The sequence below is a fragment of the Carcharodon carcharias genome, chromosome 1 (genome assembly GCF_017639515.1).
Source record: "Carcharodon carcharias isolate sCarCar2 chromosome 1, sCarCar2.pri, whole genome shotgun sequence".
NCBI lineage: Eukaryota > Metazoa > Chordata > Chondrichthyes > Lamniformes > Lamnidae > Carcharodon > Carcharodon carcharias.
In genome coordinates this window covers 61,757,199-61,777,580 of record NC_054467.1, presented here as the reverse complement: position 1 = coordinate 61,777,580, position 20,382 = coordinate 61,757,199, and the positions used below count along the sequence as shown (strand labels likewise).

The 20,382-nt window shown below is 42.2% G+C and overlaps 1 protein-coding gene across 6 annotated transcripts in view; it reads right to left on the bottom strand.

Moving 5' to 3' along the window:
* Nucleotides 1-20,382, bottom strand: part of znf827 (zinc finger protein 827) — a 156,385-nt gene that overhangs the window by 12,577 nt on the left and 123,426 nt on the right. For 4 of the 6 annotated variants that reach the window (XR_005943980.1, XM_041195216.1, XM_041195187.1 and 1 more), the window contains 4 exons: nucleotides 19,374-19,511; nucleotides 19,051-19,222; nucleotides 18,740-18,906; nucleotides 14,556-14,792 (listed from right to left, as the gene is read on the bottom strand). Coding sequence is in view for 5 of the 6 variants with exons in the window: in XM_041195216.1 (XP_041051150.1) it covers nucleotides 14,556-14,792; nucleotides 18,740-18,906; nucleotides 19,051-19,222; nucleotides 19,374-19,511 (714 nt within the window). In the remaining variant the exon portion in view is untranslated. The remainder of the gene's footprint in view (nucleotides 1-14,555; nucleotides 14,793-18,739; nucleotides 18,907-19,050; nucleotides 19,223-19,373; nucleotides 19,512-20,382) is intronic. The other 2 variants (XM_041195226.1, XM_041195207.1) reach the window with 2 other exon arrangements.

Here is a 20,382-nt window from a genome sequence, read left to right as displayed (position 1 = left end):
AGTCTGCTTTTTATGGCCTTGCTAACCCGTGGTGCAATATTTCGTGACTGATGTATTTGTACTCAGAGATCCCCTTGTTCCTCTACACCATCTGCCAAGCAATATGTGGCATTCCTATTCTTCCTATCAAAATGTATTATCTCATTTAGTGGTGTTGAACTTCATTTGCCAATTAGCTGCCTGTTCTGCAAGTTTATTAATGTCCTCCTCACTGTTGGTTACCCCACTGCCTGCAAATTTGATGTCATCCTCAAATTTGGTAATTGTGTTTTTGATTCCAAAGTCCAAATCATTAATGTAAACTGTGAACAACAGTGGTCCCAGCACTTCCCACCTTCTCCACTCTGAAATAACTACACTGTACTCCCACTTTCTGCCTTCTTTTTTGAAGTCAACTAGCAATCCATTCTTCCCTTTATTCTCCGACTTCACATTCTCGACCTTACTCATTAGTTTATAATGGAGCACCTATTCTAAGGTTTTTGAAAATCCAAATAAATTGCATCTACTGCATTACGACTGTCTACTCTTCATGCTATCTCCTCAAAAAATTCAATAAAGGTTGGTCAAGCAAGATTTTATCTTTCAAAATCCATGCTGACTACTCATCATTAAAATTTTAACTTCTGGTTCTGTTCTCTCCTTTAGTAAGGATTCCATTATTTTTCCCTGATTTCCCTGGACATATTTTGTCCCCCTTCTAAAATAGGGAATTATATTAGCTATCTTCCTCTGGCGCTACACTTCTTTCTGACAAATTAATATAAATAGTAATGCCTCTCTTTCCTAGATTCTTTTAGTCCAGAATTTTTTCCTCGGCATGCGGGCGTGTGCCTGACACACTCGAGTGTACATGTTAGTGGGGTGGTGAAAAAGGCATATGGGACACTTGCCTTTATCAATCGAGGCATAGATTACGAAAGTAGGGAGGTCATATTGGAGTTGTATAGAACTTTAGTGAGGCCACAGCTGGAGTACTGTGTGCAGTTCTGGTCACCACATTATAGGAAGGATGTGATTGCATTGGAGGGGGTGCAGAGGAGATTCACCAGGATGTTGCCTGGGATGAAACATTTAAGTTATGAAGAGAGGTTGGATAGACTTGGGTTATTTTCGTCGGCGCAGAGAAGACTGAGGGGCGACCTGATCAAGGTGTACAAGATTATGAGGGGCATGGACAGGGTGGAAAGGGAGCAGCTGTTCCCCTTGGTTGAAGGGTCAGTCTCAAGGGGACATAAGTTCAAGGTGAGGGCAGGAGGTTTAGGGGGGAGTGTGAACAAAAATTTTACCCAGAGGGTGGTGATGGTCTGGAGGGTGGTGGAGGCAGGTTGCCTCACATCCTTTAAAAAGTACCTGGATGAGCACTTGGCACGTCATAGCATTCAAGGCTATGGGCCAAGTGCTGGTAAATGGGATTAGGTAGGTAGGTCAGGTGTTTCTCACGTGTCAGTGCAGACTCGATGGGCCGAAGGGCCTCTTCTGCACTGAGATTCTGAGTGTAAAATGACATGTGATGGCGTTGGGTGAGGGTCCCGACATCATTGTACACACATGATATTTTGGTCAGTGTGGGAGTCAGCAGCACGCCCGCTGACAATCAACAGGCTTAAGGCCATTAAAGTAATAATTAAATGCAATTTTTCACTGCCCTGTCCAACCTTACGGTTGGCAAGTGAATCGGCTAGGCAGTCTTTGGGATTTTTTATGAAACCTCATCCACGGGTGGGATGAGGTTAATTAAAAATGAAATAAGAATGATGAAATCTCATTTATAACATGTCCCTGCTCATGTGACTCTGTCACATGAGGGGGCATTTTTAACATTTTAAAATTATTTATGTTTTTTAAATTCTTCAGCTCCCTGTGACAGCTCTGTGCCTTTAGGGAGATTTCACTGCGTGCTCCCCCACGCATGCACAAACATCCGCACTTGCCCTCCTCCCGCCCCTACCCCGCAGTGCTCAGCGTTGCAGCGCGCGATTCACACTGGCTGGCCGCTAATTGGCCAGCCAGCGTGAAATCGCGGTCGGGGCCTGATTGTGGGCGGCGCTCCCAGGCCTGCCCGCCACGCCACCTGACGAGATAAAAATCCTGACCTTAAAATATGTAAAGCAATACATCCCACCCAAGGGCCTTATCCTCTGAGTTTGTTTAGTTTATTCAATGCATCTATCTCTATTTTATTTTAAATACACTTATCAATTTAAAACAACGAGAGGAGAGCCGGGATTTTTACAGTTTAAAACTGAGGGAAGGGAGCCTGGAGTTTCACAGTTTAAAACAGCGAGAGAGGAGCCGGGATTTTTACAGTTTAAAACTGAGGGAAGGGAGCCTGGAGTTTCACAGTTTAAAACAGCGAGAGAGGAGCCGGGATTTTTATAGTTTAAAACAGCAAGGAGGGAGCTGGGAGCACACGGAGAGCGGACCTGTGTTAGAAGGGTGGCGGGAAATAAAAACCGGCGGCAGAGAGCCTCTTCAAGCTGCTTCTACTTGTCAGAGCCGAAGTGTGATATCACAGGAAAACAGGTAGGTGATTGGTGGGTATCTCTTTTGATTGGCCAAGCGGTTTAAATCATACGACATTACAGCTAAAGAGTACAGTTAGAAATTCATTTTTAAAATACTTAACATCCAAAGTAATTAATTAATTAATAGAGATGGCTGGGCCTGTGATGTGTTGCAGCTGTAGTATGTGGGAGCTGGTGGATGCCAGTGCGATTCACGGTACTCACATATGTAACAAGTGTTGGCTGCTTGAGGAACTTCGGCTCAGAGTTGATGAGCTAGTGTCCGAACTGCGGACACTGCACCACATCAAGGAGAGGGAGAATTACCTGGACACTGTTTCAGGAAGCAGTCACACCCCTTAGATTAATTACATCAAATTTGGTCCATGATCAGGGACAAGAGGGTGTGATTGTGAGTGAGGCAGGTATGGAGATCCAGAATTTAGCTACAGAGGAGCCTCAGCTGGTGCCCTTGTCCAATAGATAAAAGGTTCTTGCTCCCAATGCGGTGAGGGCAGACTGCAGGAAGGGTGAATGAACTGACCACAGCACTGTGGTACAGAGCGCAATTCAAGTGGGGCGAGAAAAGGGAAATGTAGTAGTAATAGGGGATAGCATAGTTAGGGGGAATAGGTTCTATTCTCTCAGCAAAGGCAGAGAGTCCCAAAGGCTGTATCGTCTACCTGGTGGCAAGGTTAAGGACATCTCTTCTGGGCTAGAGAGGAACTTGGAGTGGGAGGGGGAGGATCCAGTTGTCATGGTCCACGTAGGTACCAATGACATAGGTAGGACTAGGAAAGAGATTCTGCTGAGGGACTACGAGCAACTCAGGGCTAAATTAAAAACTACAACCAAAAATTATTACTACCTGAGCCATGTGCAAATTGGTTTAGAGTAATTAAGATTAGAGGGGTATATATATGTGGATCAGAGATTGGTGTAGGAGAAATGGTTCGGATTCATGGGGCACTGGCCCCAGTACTGGGGAAGGAGAGAGCCATTCCATTGGGGCAGGCTTCATTTGAACCATGCTGGGACCAGTGTCCTGGCGAATTGTATGACTAGGGTTGTAGATAGGACTTTAATTAGTGGGGGGAGGGTTCAATTGAAGGGAAGTTTAAAAAATCAAAAAGAAGCAAGAACACAGGATGTGCAGGGTAGTGAAGAGGCGAAAGCTAATCAAAGTGTGACAGGAAAGGGCAGAAAATACGAGCAGGAGAATGCACCAGAAATTAGAACCAGAATGAGTAATAATGATAAAAGTCAAAGCTTAAGGCTCTTTATCTGAATGCATGCAGCATTTGTAACAAGGTAGATTAGTTGGTGGCACAAATAGAAATAAATGAATATGACTTGATAGCTATTACAGAGACGTGGTTGCAGGGTGACCAAGACTGGGAACTCAATATTCAAGGGTATTTGATGTTCCAGAAAAATAGGCAAAAAGGAAAAGGAGGTGGGATAGCTTTGTGAATAAAGGAAGGTATCAGTGCGGAAGTGAGTAGTGGTATAGGTGCAATAAATCGTGACATGGAATCAGTTTGGGTGGAAATAAAGAATAGCAAGGGGAAGAAGTCCCAGGTGGGAGTTGTCTATCGGCCCTCGAAGAGTTGCCTCACTGTAGGAGGAGGTATAAATTGGGAAATAACAGAGGTGTGTAAGAAGGGCACTACAATTGTCGTGGGTGATTCTAATCTGCATATTGACTGGGCAAATCAGATCAGCAGGGGTAACATGGAAGACGAGTTTGTAGAGTGCATCAGGGATTGTTTCTTAGAGCAATACGTTGCAGAACGGGGACAGGCTATTTTAGATCTAGTAATGTGTAATGAGGAAGTATTAATAAGAGATCTCATAGTTAAGGATCCTCTAGGGGGTAGCAATCACAACGTGATAGAATTTCAAAATCAGTTTGAGGGCGAGCAACGCGGAGTCTCAAACCAGTATCCTCAACTTAAATAAGGGCAATTACAGAGGTATGAAGAGAGAGTTGTCTAAAGCAGGCTGGGAAAATAGACTAAGAGGAAGGTCAGTAGATGAGCAGTGGCAACATTTAAGCAGATATTTCACAACGCTCAGCAAAAATTTATCCTAGTCAAAAAGGAGGACCCGATGAGAGGGATGAACCAACTGTGGTTAACGAAGGTGGTCAAGATCAGTATCTAACAAAAAAGGCATTCAAGGAAGCAAAAACTAGTGGTAGGCTGGAAGATTGGGAATTTTTTTTAGGAACCAGCAATGGATGACTAAAAAGCTAATAAAGAGGGAGAAATTTTTTATGAAAGTAAATTGGCAAGAAATATAAAAACAAATAGCAAGAGCTTCTGTAGGTATGTAAAAACAAAAATTAGCTAATGTGTGTGTGGAACCCTTGGAGGATGCGACTGGAGAATGGATAACGGGTAAAAGGGAAATGGCAGACAATTTAAACCAATATTTTGCATCAATCTTCATGGTGGAGGACACTATAAACATTCCAAAGATATCAGGTAAGCAAGGAGCTAATGGGAAGAAAGATCTTGTAACAATCTCTATCACGAGGAACAAAGTATTTGACAAGCTAATGGAACTAAAGACAGACCAAGTCACCAGGACCTGATTGCCTGCATCCAAAGGTTTTAAAGGAAGTGGCTGCAGAGATAGTGGAAGCATTAGTCAAAATATTCCAGAACTCACTGGATTCCAGGAGGGTCCCAGTGGATTGGAAAACTGCTAATGTGACACCCCTGCTCAAGAAGAGAGGGGCAAAAAGCAGAAAAACTATGGGCAGTCAACCGATCATCTATCATTGGGAAAATGCTAGAGTCCATTATTAAGGAAGAAATAGCAGGACATTTAGAAAATATTAATGCAATCAAACAGAGTCAACATGGTTTTGTGAAAAGGAAATCATATTTGGTAAATTTGCTAGAGTTCTTTGAGGATATAACAAGCAAGAGAAACTGGTAGATGTAGTGTATTTGGATTTCCAGAAGGCATTCAATAAGGTGCCACATAAAAGGTTATTACACAAGATAGGAGCTCACGGAATATGGGGTAATGTATCAGTATGGAATGAGCATTCGTTAACACAGAGAGTCAGGTCTTTTTCAGGTTGGAAAGATGTAACTAATGGAGTGCCACAAGGATCAGTCCTAGGGCCTCCATTATTTATTATCGATATTAACGACTTGGAGGGGGCAGAGTGTAATGCACCCAAATTTGCTGACAATACAAAAGTAGATGTGAGGGCATGTTGTGATGAGGACATAAGGAATCTGCAAGGAGATATCGATAGGTTGAGTAAGTGGGCAAAAACTTGGCAGATGGAGTTTAATATAGGAAAGTGTGAGGTCATGCACTTTGTTAGGAAGAATCAAAAGGCAGACTATTATTTAAATGGAGAGTGGCTCCAAAAAAAGTGCAGCACAGAGGGATCTGGGTGTTCTTGTGCATGAAACACAAAAAGTTAGCATGCAGGTGCAGCAAGTAATTAAGAAGGCAAAGGGAATTTTGGCCTGTATTGTTGGGGGTTTGGAGTTTAAAAATAGGGAAGTCTTGTTACAACTGTACAGGGTGTTGGTGAGGCCATACCTGGAGTACGGTGTACAGGTTTGGTCCTGGTATTGGAGGCAGTTCAAAAGAGATTCACGAGGCAGATTCCTGGGATGAAGGGATTGATTTATCAAGAACGGCTAAACAGGTTAGGCCTTTATTCATTGGAGTTTAGAAGAATGAGGGTGATCTTATTGAAACATACAAGATTCGGAGGGGGCGTGACAGGGGAGATGTTGAAAAAATGTTTCCACTTTGGTAGAATCTTGAACTAGGGGACAAAGTCACAGAATAAGGGGACACTCATTTAAAACTGAAATGCGAAGGAATTTCTTCTCTCAGAGGGCAGTGAATGTCTGGAATTCTCTACCCCAGAGAGTTGTGGAGGCTAGATCACAAAGTATTTAAAGAGGAGGTAGATACATTTTTGAAATATCAGGGAGTTGAGGGCTATGAGGAGCTGCCACGAAAGAAGAGTTGAGGCCTGGGGCAGATCAGCCATGATATTATTGAATGGTGGGGCAGGCTTGAAGGGCTGAATGGCCTACTCCTGCTCCTATTTCTTATGTTCTTATCTCATCTCATCATTCAATGTGATGTCTACCTGTTCCACCTCCCTGGTAAATACTGAACCAAAATTATTTAATATTTCTCCCACCTCCCTCTCTCTCTCGTTTCTGTGGTATTATTCTGTCTGTTCGTTAATGGTTTTATCCTCATCAAGCCTTCCTCCTGTTTTTAATGGATGTGACTATTTTGTTCTATGTTCCTTGATAATTTAATTTCATGGTTTTTCTTTGCCATCCTAATTGGGTTTTTTTTGACATCTCTCTTAATCTCTTGGTATTCTCACTTATCCTGTACTACTTTGCTGTCTATGTACTTAATGTATGCCCCTTTCCTAACCCTCAATTGTTCCCTAATGCCTTTATTCATCTATGGGGTACCATGAGTGTTTGGTTTGTTTTTACCTTTAAGTAGAATACATTTTTCCTGCATTCTGTTGAACATTGTTGTTTACCAATATTGATGCCCATTTTGTTTTTCTCAATCCTATTCTCGGCCTCTCAAAATCAGCTTTACTCCAATCTTTTCACTTCACTGTCTTACTTATGTCCTTCTCTATTATCATCTTTAAGTGTATATTATTGCCTAGACGTTCCCCTACTTTTACTTCTCTTATTTGCTTTGGGTCATTCTTGATTGCTAGATTATTAGGAAATCTTGTTGTGCTTTTTGCTTATTGGGTTAGAAAGGAGTCCTGTACATATTTGTAGAAACTCCATTCCTTTATCTGCATTACGTGCCTCTTCTGTCCAACTTTTATCACAGTGGTTGAAATTCTGGTGATTTAAAATCAATTCCCTATTTATCTGCATCTTTCCCCCTTCATCTCCCTTCCACTATTAGATGGTCTGTATCCTCCATTTATGTCATCATAGATCAAATGTTTCTAAGAAAATACTGAGGAGATACAAGAACAATAGACATAAGGACAAAAATCTGCGGCCTTTGATGTGCACTCCTGCCACAATCTTGGTGTAATTTCATACAGCCTATCTGATCAGTGCTTCAACCATCATGACGCACAGTGGCAGCAGTGTGGACCATATACAAGATGCACTGCAGCATCTCACCAAGACTTGCTCAACAGCATAGGAGTAGGCCATTTGGTCCATCGAGGCTGCTCCACCATTCAAACAGACCATGGCTGATCATCTACCTCTACGCCATTTTCCCCCACTATCTCCATATCCCTTGATATCATTAGTATCCGGAAATCCATAGATTTCTGTCTTTAGCACCCAGAACCCTCTGGGGTAGAAAATTCCAAAGATTCACCACCCTCCAAGTGAATAAATTCCTCCTCATCTCACTCTTAAACGGCCTGCCTCTTATTCTGACACTGTATCCTCAGGTTTTAGACTCACCAGCCAGGGTAAACATCCTTTCTACATTTACCCTGTGTTATAATCCTCAGCTGAGGTCACCCCTGGACAAGCCTGAACCCAGAGTGGAACCCAGCTTGATAGATCCTAACTTTTATTTGTTTGTTTAAATATGTGGAGAGTGGCTACTGAACAGAGGCACAGTGGTCAGCTGATGAACTGTTAAAAGAACAAAACATTTATTAAACTAGAAAATATGAACTATATTACAATGCTCCTTCACCCACAACTATATCTTAACAGATGTATACAGATTTGTAAGGATAACACAAGTTACAAAAGCTCTTATACGCTAATGTCCACAATCAGTACACATTCCATGTAAACCCTGTGGTCAGATACACCACACTCTGAAACCAAGTGACAGATGCTCTGGATCTCTCAACTCCCCGCAGATGTTTGTCACACCATGAACCAACCTGTCTCACCAAATTTCGTCCCCCATACGGAGGTTTCCAATCTCCGCTCTCCAAGACCTCGCCTTGTAATCTTCTCCCAAACCAACACTTTCTCACAGATGCTTTCCTGTGGTTCACCTCCAGGGTCTCAAACTCTCCTTCTGATGTTCCTCTTCCCTGGGTCACCACATGCATTCAAGCTTTCTTCCACACAGGCTCTCTCATCGACTCAGCCGTCAACAGTATCACTGCTTCACATGTCCACAGCAAAGGGTTACAAATCTTCAGTTGTCTCTTTGGACCTTCTTGCCTCTTGCAAGCTGCTCTCGCTTTAAATCTGCTTTCTGTCACTTTTGTCTCTTTAAATCTGAAGCTTGGAGCCTTTGTATCTGTCCCTCACTCTTAACTTCACTTAACAGGACCTTTTCCAGGTTCCTGTCCTTCCTTTGGCTAGAAGGTCTGCTTTGGACTCTCTCTTCTTCCACTCCCCTGGATTCTTGGGGTTGTCCTTTAGCTTGGGACTGACTATCTGTCCCGTTTGCTCCAGTCTCTCCTGGCAGCTACTTTCAGTACCAATTGCATTCAAACAGCTTCCAAAATAACTGTTTTTCTTGTGTCTCTCTCTGTTGGAGGGGCCTGCCTCTCTGGCCCACTGTTGCTAGGCAACAGCTAGTTTTCTACTGTTATGTTTGTTTAACTTCTTCGGCATCTTAAAACTTCTCATTAGAAATGCAAGCGCCTTTTTTAAAAAGTGATACTAAAACTCCATTTGAGTTTTCTTAACACACGGACACAGAAATACAAATCAAACTTAAACTTTAAAACTAAAACTCATTCCTAATAGCCACAAATACCAATATAACTTAGTTAAACTATTTCTATTTCCTAACACCTGTCATATCCTGTGAGAATTTTGTACGTTTCAATGAGATCACCTCTCATTCCTCAAAATTCTGGAGAATACAGGCCCAGTTTTCTTAATCTCTTCTCATAAGACAATCCCATCAACATTGCACTCCCTCTATGGCAAGGATATCCTTCCTTAGATAGGGAGACCAAAACTGTACATAATACTGCAGGTGCAGTCTCACCAACAATTGCAACAAGACATCTTTATTCCTGCACTCAAATCACCTTGCGATGAAGGCCAACATACCATTTGCCTTCCTAATTGCTTACTGCACTTACATGCTAGCTTCGTGACTTGTGAAGGACTAAGACCTCACACTGTATATTTTTATAAATTATATATAGATATGCTCACTGCTGTTTCTAAAATTTAAAAACTGAACCTGACCTTTAAAAAGGCTGAACATATGTCTGTCTGTGACCCCTGAACAAAAGAAGCTACTTGACAGTTTCAGGAAAACTCACATCTCTCTATCGCTGAGAAGCCACAAACGATCACCTGTGGACTGTACAGCCCAACTTCAAGGACAGCTATACAAAGGCCATCTGCGTTTAATAACCCAGGCTGGCCAGAAGGAGATGGATCATCTGCTAAGACAAAGGCCCTGCAACCTTCCTTTCAATTCCTAATGGCTGAGACATTTAACAATCTTTGGAATCCAGGCGATTGATACACATCCTTTGTCAAAGGACTGGTGGAGAGGTGGGAGTCATATAACATGGGCCTCTGACTTGTGGAACAAATCATATTGCCTTGTTGAACCGCACAGCTCGGTCTGCTGTTCACCATCTAACTAGCAGCCTCACAGACAAGAAGCTCTGCCCAGGTGGAATGCCTGGCCCTCATCCACACTGCTTCTACTGGAAATGCTGTACCACCACCTACAGGACTGATTGATCTCTGCATGCCTCTCTCATGGTGCAATATTAACACCACTGGAAAAATTAATTATCCTGCATCGATTTTTAGCCCACTGACCTCCATGAACGAATACCTCAATAGATGTTGATTATGGATTCTGGAACCCACATAAAAACAATACTTCTTTTCTCTGTGGTCTCTGCACTGTATACTTTTCTATTCTCTATCCCTCTCTTTACTGTCTGAATGAGAGGAGGATATTGTGAAACCTCTTTTCGTGTTTTGAGTGTGTGCAAATGAATAAACCTTTTGAGTTAAATCTATCGTGAGTTTGCTGAAGGGTTATTCATAGAAAATTGGATCACACCAAAACCGAGAAGTTGGGAAATACAACACTGCCTATAAAGAGGGTAACAGATCAAAATACCTTTGTTTATGGATGGGTCGCAGGAGGAGAAATTAGTACTGTTTAATTTAAACCCCTCCTGTCCATAACAGACACATGAACAAGGACACCCAAGTCCCTTTGGGCATCAATACTTCCCAAACTCTCATCATTTAAGAAATATTCTGCCTTTCTGTTTTTTCTACCAAAGTGGATAACTTCACACTTATTCACATTATATTCCATCTGCCATGATCTTGTCCACTCACTTAGACTGTCCAAATCCCCTTGAAGCCTCCTTACAACTTACATTCCTACCTAGTTTAGTGTCATAAGCAAATTTGGAAATATTGCAATTGGTCCCCACATCCAAATCCTTTATATAGATTCTGAACAGCTGCGGGCTCAGCACTGATCATTGCGGTACCCGAATAGTAACAGCTGCCATTCTGAGAATGACCCATTTATTCCTACTCAGTTTTCTGTCTGTTAACCAATTCTCAATTCATACCAGTGAATTACCCCAAATCCCACGTTGTTTACTAACCTCCTGTGTGGGACCTTATCAAAAGCCTTCTAAAAATCCAAATACACCACATCCACTGGTTCTCCTTTACCTATGCTTCAAGTAATATCCTCAAAAAAATCCAAAAGGCTTGTCAAACATTATTTCCCTTTCACAAATACATACTGACTTTGCCCAATCATGTCATTATTTTCTAAGCGTCCAGTTATCATATTCTTTATAATAGATTCTAACATTTTCCCTACTACTGACATCAAACTAATAGATTTGTAGTTCTCCATTTTTGCTCTCAATGCCTTCATAAATATTGGGTTTACATTTGCTACTTTCCAGTCTGCAAGAACCTTTCCAGAATCCATAGAGTTTTGAAAGATAACCACCGATGCATCCACTACCTCTACAGCCATCTCTTTCAACAGTCTGGGATACAGCTCATCTGGTTCCGGGGATTTATCAACTTCTGGATAATTAATTTCCCAAATACTACCTCTGTATTAATACTAATTTCTTTCAGTTCCTCATTTTCTCCAAGTCGCTTGGTCCCCTAGTATTTCTGGGAGATTTTCTGTACCTTCCTCTGTGAAGGCAGGCACAAAGTAATTGTTTAGTTTGTCCACCATTTCCCTATTCTCCATTATAAATGCTCCAGTCTCTGCCTCAGACCCACATTTGTCCTTTTGACATACTTAAAGAAGCTTTTACAATCCACCTTTATAATTTTCTTGGTCTACCTTCGCTGGATTCTAAATTGCTCCTAATCCTCAGGCTTACAACTTTTTCTGGCAACCTCATAAGCCACAATCTCTACCACCCAGAAGGACAAAGACAGATGCATGGGAGCACCGCCACCTGCAAGCTCCCCTCCAAGCCACACACCATCCTGACTTGGAACGATATCGTCATTCCCTCACTATCACTGGGTCAATACCCTGGAACTCCCTTCCTTACAGCACGGAGTGCACCTACACCAGATGGACTGTAGTGGTTCAAGAAGGCCACTCAACACCATTTTCAAGGACTTAGGCATGACCAACTAACACTAGTCTTAGTCATACACTAGAATTTATTCAATTCATTCCAATTGCCCAATCATGAATAAATGTGAATCAGATAGAAAACCAAACAAACAATACAGGAAAGTACCTGCATTTTAAGGACACTCCCAACATTCAACTTGTCCATGCAAAAGCTGTAGTGAGCTCAGGAGCTAAGTAGCCCTGGTAGAACCCAAACTGAGTGTTAGTGAGCTGTTTATTGCTAAACGCCGTTTGATAGCACTGCTGACAACCCCTTCTATCACTTTGCTGATGGTCAAGAGTAGACAAAGAGTAGGGCAGTAATTGGCCAGGTTGGATTTGTCCTGCTTTTTGTGGACAGAACATATCTGGACAATTTTCCACATTGTTGGGTAGATGCCAGTGTTGTCGCTGTACTGGAGCAGCTTGGTTAGAAGCGTGGCTAACTCTGGAGCACATATGTTTAGGTACTATTGTCTTAATGTTGTCAGGGCCCATAGCCTTTGCAGTATCCAGTGCCTTCAACTGTTTCTTGATATCATGTGGAGTGAATCAAATCGGCTGAAGGCTGGCATCTGAGATGCTGGGGACCTAAGGAAGCGGCAGAGATGGATCATTCACTTGGCACTTCTGGTTGATGGTTGAAAATGCTTCAGCTTTATCTTTTGCACTGATGTGCTGGGCTCACCCATCATTGAGGATGGGGATATTTGTGGAGCTTCCTCCTCCTGTTAGTTGTTTAACTGTCCACCACAATTCACAACTGAATGCGGCAGGACTGCAGAGCTCAGATCTAATTGGTTGGTTGTAGGATCACCTAGCTCTGTCTGTCGCAAGCTGCTTTCACTGCAGGCAGTCCTGTGTTATAGCTTCACCAGGTTGACATCGCATTTTTAGGTATTACTGGTGTTGCTCTTGGCATGCCCTCCTGAACTCTTCATTGAACCAGGTTGATCTCCTGGCTTGATGGTAATGGTAGAGTGAGGGATATGCCAGGCCGTGAGGCTACAGGCTGTGGTTGAATAAAATTCTGCTGATGGCCCACAGTGGCTCATGAATGTCCAGTTTTCAATTGCTCGATCTGTTTGAAATCTATCCCATTTAGCACAGTGGTATTGCCACACAGCACGATGGAAGGTATCCTCAATATGAACATGGGACTTGGACTCTACAAGGACTGTGCAGTTATCACTCCTACCAATACTGTCATGGACAGATGCATCTACAACAGGTAGACTGGTGAAGACAAGGTCAAATAGGTTTTCCCCTCGTCAGTTCTCTCACCACCTGCCGCCGACCCAGTCTAGCAGCTATGCCTTTTAGGACTTGGCCAGTTTTGTCAGTAGTGTTGTTACCGAGCCACTCTTGGTGATGGACATTGAAGTCCCCCACCTAGAGCACATTCTGTGCCCTGAAACATATAACATGAAATAAGTCCCATTGCACACATTTCAGGATAAAGTGTTAAGCTATTTTTGTCAATGAGATCCAAATCCTGTGGGCAAACTAGATTTCATCTCATCATGAAGGTTTATCAAGAAACAAACCTCATCGTTTAATCAAAATGTTTTGCTGCATTGTGCAAGCAATACAATTTCAGAACAGGGTTTCTCAACCCCTTGTGGACAAGTTGTAGCTTATTTATTTTACTAAGCACCTGGACACCTTGCTGTATCTTTTGACTTGTTATTTAAACTGTAAATAAATATAGCCAAGTACTTTTCACCTCGACGTTTGGTCTGAAAGCAGATTGATCCATCTTTGGGAATAACAGGAAAACAAAATGGACAAATGACTCAAATAACTATCAAACATGGGTACTTTATTCCATGCACAGCACGTATATGAATGAAGATTTTGGGTCATGGGAGATTCGGTCTGTTTATGGAAAATGCTGTCCAGGACTATGGACACAAGAATGTTGATATAAAGCCCAAACCCTGTTTCTTTCCATAGAATTTGAAACCATTTCTTTGCAGCAATTAAAATTCCAAGTTTTAATATCTTAGTAGATCAAAAAAATAAAATAATTCTTTAGACTAGTGGGTTCCTGACACTCAGAAAAACTTGCTTATTTTGACACCTGCAGTAAATGGAAGTTACAGTTCTATGCTGAACAATATGCTGTATGCACATTTTCTTATTTATTTTTCAACTAAAGGTAACTGCACAGCTTTCTTGAAGATTATGGTTTCCTGTATTTTCTTCAGAAACTTACTGAAAGACAGCATCAAATTAAATCCTAGCTACTTCTACAATTGTCATACATGGGCACAATATCACATTTTAATATTTGGTTTCATGGCATGAGGGTCTCAGGCCTATGAAGAAGTACTTCCCAATCAACTTGGATTCCAGTTTAAAGTTGCTTGACACAAGAAAGGGAAAAAGAATATAACCACCCGGGTACAATTATAATTGAGACAAAAATCTTCAACTGGATTCTTGAGCCAACAAACACACCCTCACCTTTCTCAGGTTTTTCGTCAGAAGATGTAGATGACCCACTGAATGCCATTGGAGAATTGAAGGAAGTGGTTTGCTCCTCTTTGGTGAAGTCAGAATTGGGGATTTCAGATTCAGTAACAGAATCACAAAGTGCTGAAGAAGAAGATAACGAGGATGATGATGATGAAGTGGAGAATGTTGGAGCTGTCTTGGAATCAATGGTGGGACTAAGACAAGAGGGCATTTGAACTCTTTCACCTATAGAAATGTCAAATACAGTTAAGACTCAGGAAAAAGCTCTGCCATTAGCCTAGCCATATATTTTATCATAAGTGTAACTCTAAGCAAAATTAATAACCTCGCTGACAAAATAAAACAATATGAGAATTTGCCTGATCTCTGACTTGTTACTTTGGCAAGAGAGAAGGTGAACCATAAAAGAAATGTCTGAAAACAGCTGTTTATATAGTTTCACTGGACACCCACCTAAATTACATCGGAAGTTTGGAAGAACTCCTGCCGAATTTCCCAGCAATTTTCTTTATTAACTTAATATTGTTAGAAAAAGACACAAAACTTGCCTTTCATTACGTTAAAATGGAATGTGTCATCAGCAAGACCAATCTATCCTAATTACTCTTGAGAAGGTGAGTTGCCTCCTTGAACTGCTGCAGCCCATGTGGTGTAGGTACACCCACAGTGCAATTAGAGGTAGTTTCAGGATTTTGACCAAGTTACATCAAAGAAACAGTGACATAGTTCTAAGTCAGGATGAGTGTAACTTGTAGGGAACTTGTAGCTTGCAGTGTTCCCATGCACCTGTTGCTCTTATTCTTCTACTTGGTAGAGGTCACAGGTTTGGAAAGTGCCGTCAAAGGAGATTTCCTGAATTGCTGCAGTGCATCTTGTAGATGGTACACACAACTAGAGCCTGGGAGAAGGGGGTGTGCACAAGGTGCAAAACAGCGGGGCTGGGCTCCGGGCTTGTTGTCGTAAATGGAGTTCTTGTTATTGTCCAGACCAAATGCGAAATCTGATCCAGGTCTATCTCCAGCATTCTCTGTTCATCCAACATCTCTCCTCCTCCTGGGTTCTTATTTTACTGCTGCTGCCAGGGTTCTGCTTCATGTCAGTGAAGAGCAAGCTTGACATATTATTAAAGGGGAGAGAGAGCTGGAGTTGGTGGGGTGGGGGGAGAGAAGAGGGGAGAGGCTGATCCCGAGAGAAGCAAGAAGGAATCAGACAAAGGCAAACACAGGAGGGGAGAGTATAGGGAGAGAGAAGGGGATGGGGGGGGGGGAGAAGGAGGAGGGTTGGAGGGTGAGGCAGGAAAGATTCAAGAGATGAAAAGCTGGATTGGGATCAAAGCCACACAGGTGAGGCTCTCTTTGAACCTGAAGCAATGGCCGGCTCCTAGGGCTGTGTCCCCCCCCCACAATGCCTTCGTCTTCTGGTCCCAGTGGGAAGGGCAGCATGGCTGTAGAGTAAGAACCCAGAGCCAATTTGCTGAGGAGTGTTTCTGTATAATACATATTATATATCCTCAGCAACTCTTCCTTCCCTCCCCCCAAACCCAGCCAGAAGCAGGCTACGGCTCTGGCTGGCTGGGTCCCTCTCTTTCTTTGAGCAATGCAGCTCCATGCCATCAGCCACAAATGGCAGGAATAGGTGAAGCAGCAACCTGCCTCGTTGGCTGCACCTCTCCAAGGAGGAAGCTGGGAACTCAGCACAGCAAATGAATGGGACCGTCCCCTCTCCCTTCTACATTTCTCCAACAATGAAACAATGCAAGTTGCAGCATGGAGATGGTCCTTCTTTTCTGCACAGAGCAGCTAATCCAAATATATAAAACATAACCCAAAAAGTTTTCTTGCAATCTAGGTTGCAAGTATTGAATCTTTCCCCTAGATATGAATTTGTTACATCCATGTACATATGGTGCAATGTGCAGAACACGTTAATGAGGCAGTCACCAAATTCAGTGTTATCATCTGCAGTGTTATGAATAGCTAATGGAATATTTTCCTAACAAATTAATAATACACAATGCTGTTAAGATAAAATTTGTACTCTCTGGTTTCTTTATTAGTTGCGCTGGGGTCACCTCTAAGGTGTGCACAAACTAACGCTGCTTTATATCATTGCTATCAATATTAACGACCCACGATGCATATATCAGGTGATATTTGTAACCGGATGCCAAAAACAGGTGTTATTATTTTACTAGGATCTCTGATTGTTTGGTGAATTGACTGATGAATCTTAGGGGGAAAAAATAACATGCATGCTTGAGGGAAAGGGTTAAAGGTTGGAGGGGGGGGTGGCGTGTGAGAGGGGAGCGAGGGAGGATAAGGGGGCCTGGAAACAGGAGAAGCACAACGGCCCATGATTTATCTCCCAGGTCCTGCACATGGCTGCCACCATGCGCCAGTGATGGAGAGGGTACCGATCAAACGGGCTTCTTTGTCCTGAATGGTTTTTAGCTTCTTGTGTGTTAGTGGAGCTGCACTCATCCAGATCCATAACTTATGTTGTATTCAGTGTGTTCAACTGTTCTTTTAAATTCTTTCATGGGATGTGGGCATTGTTGGCAAAGCCAACATTTATTGCCAACCCCAATTGTTCTTGAACAGAGTAGCTTGCTAGGCCATTTCAAGGGGCAGTTAAGAGTCAACCACATTATTCTGGATCTGGAATCACATGTAGGCCAGACTAGGTAAGGATGGCAGATTTCCTTCCCTAAAGGACATTAGCGAAGCAGGTGGGCTTTTACAACAATCGATGATAGTTTCATAGTCACCATTAATGAGATTAGCTTTCAATTCCAGATTCTATTAATTGGATTTAAACTCCACTGACTGCCATGGAATATGAACCCAGAGCTGGGGCCTGGGCCTCTGGATTACTATCCAGCGACATTACGTCTACATCACTGTCTCTCCACACATGGAGTGAATCAAATTTGCCGAAGGCTGACATCTGTGATGCTGGACCTCAGCAGGAGGTTGAGTTGAATCATCCACTTGGCACTTCCGGCTGAAGATGACTGCAAATGATTCAGCCTGGTCTTTTGCACCAACATGCTGGGCTCACCCACCATTGAGGTGAGGAAGTTTTTCATAACTGGATGTGGCAAGTTTGTAAGCTTTGATCAAATGCGTTTGCATAGCTCCGTGTAGCACATGGACGTAGTCCTTTGTTGCAGTTTCACCCAAGTTTTTAACCTCATTTTTAGGTATGCCTGATGCTGCTCCTAGATCCCATACCTAACCCTTCAGCGAACCAGGGTTGATCGCCTGGCTTGATGGTGATGATAGAGTGAAAGATATGCCAGGCCATGAAGTTAGATTGTGGTTGTTTACAATTCTGCTGCTGATGGCCCACAGCATCTCATGGATGCCCAGTTTTGAGCTGACAGATATGTTCTGCATGTATTCCATTTAGCACAGTGATAGCTCCACACATGATGGATGGTATCCTCAGTGTGGAGGTAGGACTTAGTCTCCACAAGAACTGTGTGGTGGTTGCTCCTACCAATACTACCTTTGTGGACAGACGCATCAGCAGCAGGCAGACTGGGTGGGCAAGCTCAATTAGGTTTTTCTCTCGTCAGTTCTCTCACCACCTGCTACAGGCCCAGTCTGGCAGATATGTCCTTCAGGACTCTGCCAGCTCAGGTCAGTCGTGGTAGTAATAAACTACTGTTGTTGATGGGCTTTTTAGTCCCCCAGCCAGAATACATTGTGTTCCTTTGCCACCTCCTTAATGTTTCTTCCATATGCTCTTCACCACGAAAGAGTAGGGATTCATCAGCTGAGGAAGGGGGCTAGGTGGTAATCAGGAGGACATTTCCTTGACCATTTTTGGCCTGATGCTAAGACTTCCTGGGGTCTGGAGTTGATGTTGAGGACTTCCAGCAGCACTCCCTCTGGACCGTATACCACAGTGCCAGCACCTCTGCTGTATCTGTCCTGCTGGTGGCCCGGGACATATCCAAGGATGGTGATGGAGAAGTCTGGGGCATTGACTGTAAGGTATGTTTCGGTGAGCTAACCTTAAGGAATGATTTTTTAAAAATTTATTTTACTTACCAGGCTATGGTGTTACTGGAGTTAAATGCCATTTAAACGTGGTCACAAGAGAAAATTAAAAACGCTCAGAACCAAAACAAGCTCTTACCCAATATTAAAGTTAGCCTTGGTTACCTGCATGTGCTGCATCCACATGTGTTTTCATTTCTGTTTCGTCCATGCAGGAAAAGTTACAGGTACTGCAGCATAATGAAAACATCCACTGCTCCTTATCTACATGTAATGACATGTGGCTGACAAACTGCAGGTTTACCTCCGTCTCAAATCCACAAACATGGCAGCTGGATAGAAAATTAGGCAATATTAAAATCATTTATTTTCATTTTGTTTCTTATGTGTGCAGTATTTTAAGTAAAGTAACATTGGTTCAGCATGACCTTGAACTGAGGTGAATTAATATCCTGGAAAAAAGGAACAGAAATTACCTATAGTAATATGGACTGCTCTTACGATCACAACTCTTTGCAGTTACGGCAGTAGCTATGTTCTCAGAATCGCCACTCACTAACTTCACTGAATGGATTGTCAAATGCTGGTTTAAGTTCGCTCGACATTTGGCAGCATATGGACACAAGTGACACTTGTATCTTCTTTCTTCTACAAAAATAACAGTTTACAATGGTTAGCTTTCAAACACTCTTAGAAGATAACCTTTCAACTCCTCTACAGGAATGATGTTCCAAATACAGCTTATAATTTTTAGTTAAAAACTTACAAACACTGCACTGTATTCATATCATCTCCTTACCTGTGTGCAAAGAAAGGTGTCGAGACAGTGTCTGCTGCCGGCCAAAAACTTTCCCACAAACCTTACATGGAAAAAGCTGCTCACAAAATTTCCACGGTGTGGTTATAGTCCCTGACTCGACAGTTAATTTTCCTGCTTCTGCAAATGGACAATAGTTCTTATGTAGTCTTTACTTCATAGGCATAACAGTGTTTTCAATTATGTTTAGAGTGATACCTGGCTCATCAGAGAATTAGTGTAAAGATCATTGCCAAATTAATTCCCTAATAATTTTATTTACACCCTCTCCTCTGAACAGTCACATTATACTTTTAGTTAGGAAACTGAGTGGGCAAACTGGAAGTTTTACTAAGATGGCTGCCAGTATTATTCCACAAATTGGAAAGCATGATGTGATAGAACCAGCAACAGTTCTATTCACAATAGGCCTTTTGCATCTCGATAAGTTTCAAAATGGGCAAAACCTTATATGTATTTTATGTATACATTTTCTTTCAAAGATTATACTATGTTCTGCTTTTCCATCGGGGTTACATTTTAAAATCAAATAAACCTTAACATTTAATATTTAATGCTTTTGCGATGTTGGGTAGATTTGGATTGTCGATTCAGGATGTATTAATGTACATTTCTACTAGATTAACAACAACAACTTGCAAACAGCACCTTTAATGTAATAAAATATCTCGAGGTATTTCAATAGAAGCACTAATCGACAAAATTTGGCACCAAGCCACATAAGGAAATATGGAGGCCAAAAGTTAGGTCAAAAAGTTAGGTTTTAAAGGAGCATCTTAAAGGAGGAGAGTGAGGTAGAGAGGCAGAGAAGTTTACAAAAATTAAGGCACAGCCACCAACGGTGCAGCAAACGAAATAGGGATTTTAATATTTTTAATAAAATGGGAATAGGATTAAAATAGGAATTCCCCATTCAGTCATAAACTGTGGTGAACAGTTAAACAACTGGCGCCTCCACAAATATGCCCATCCTCAATGATGGAGGAGCCCA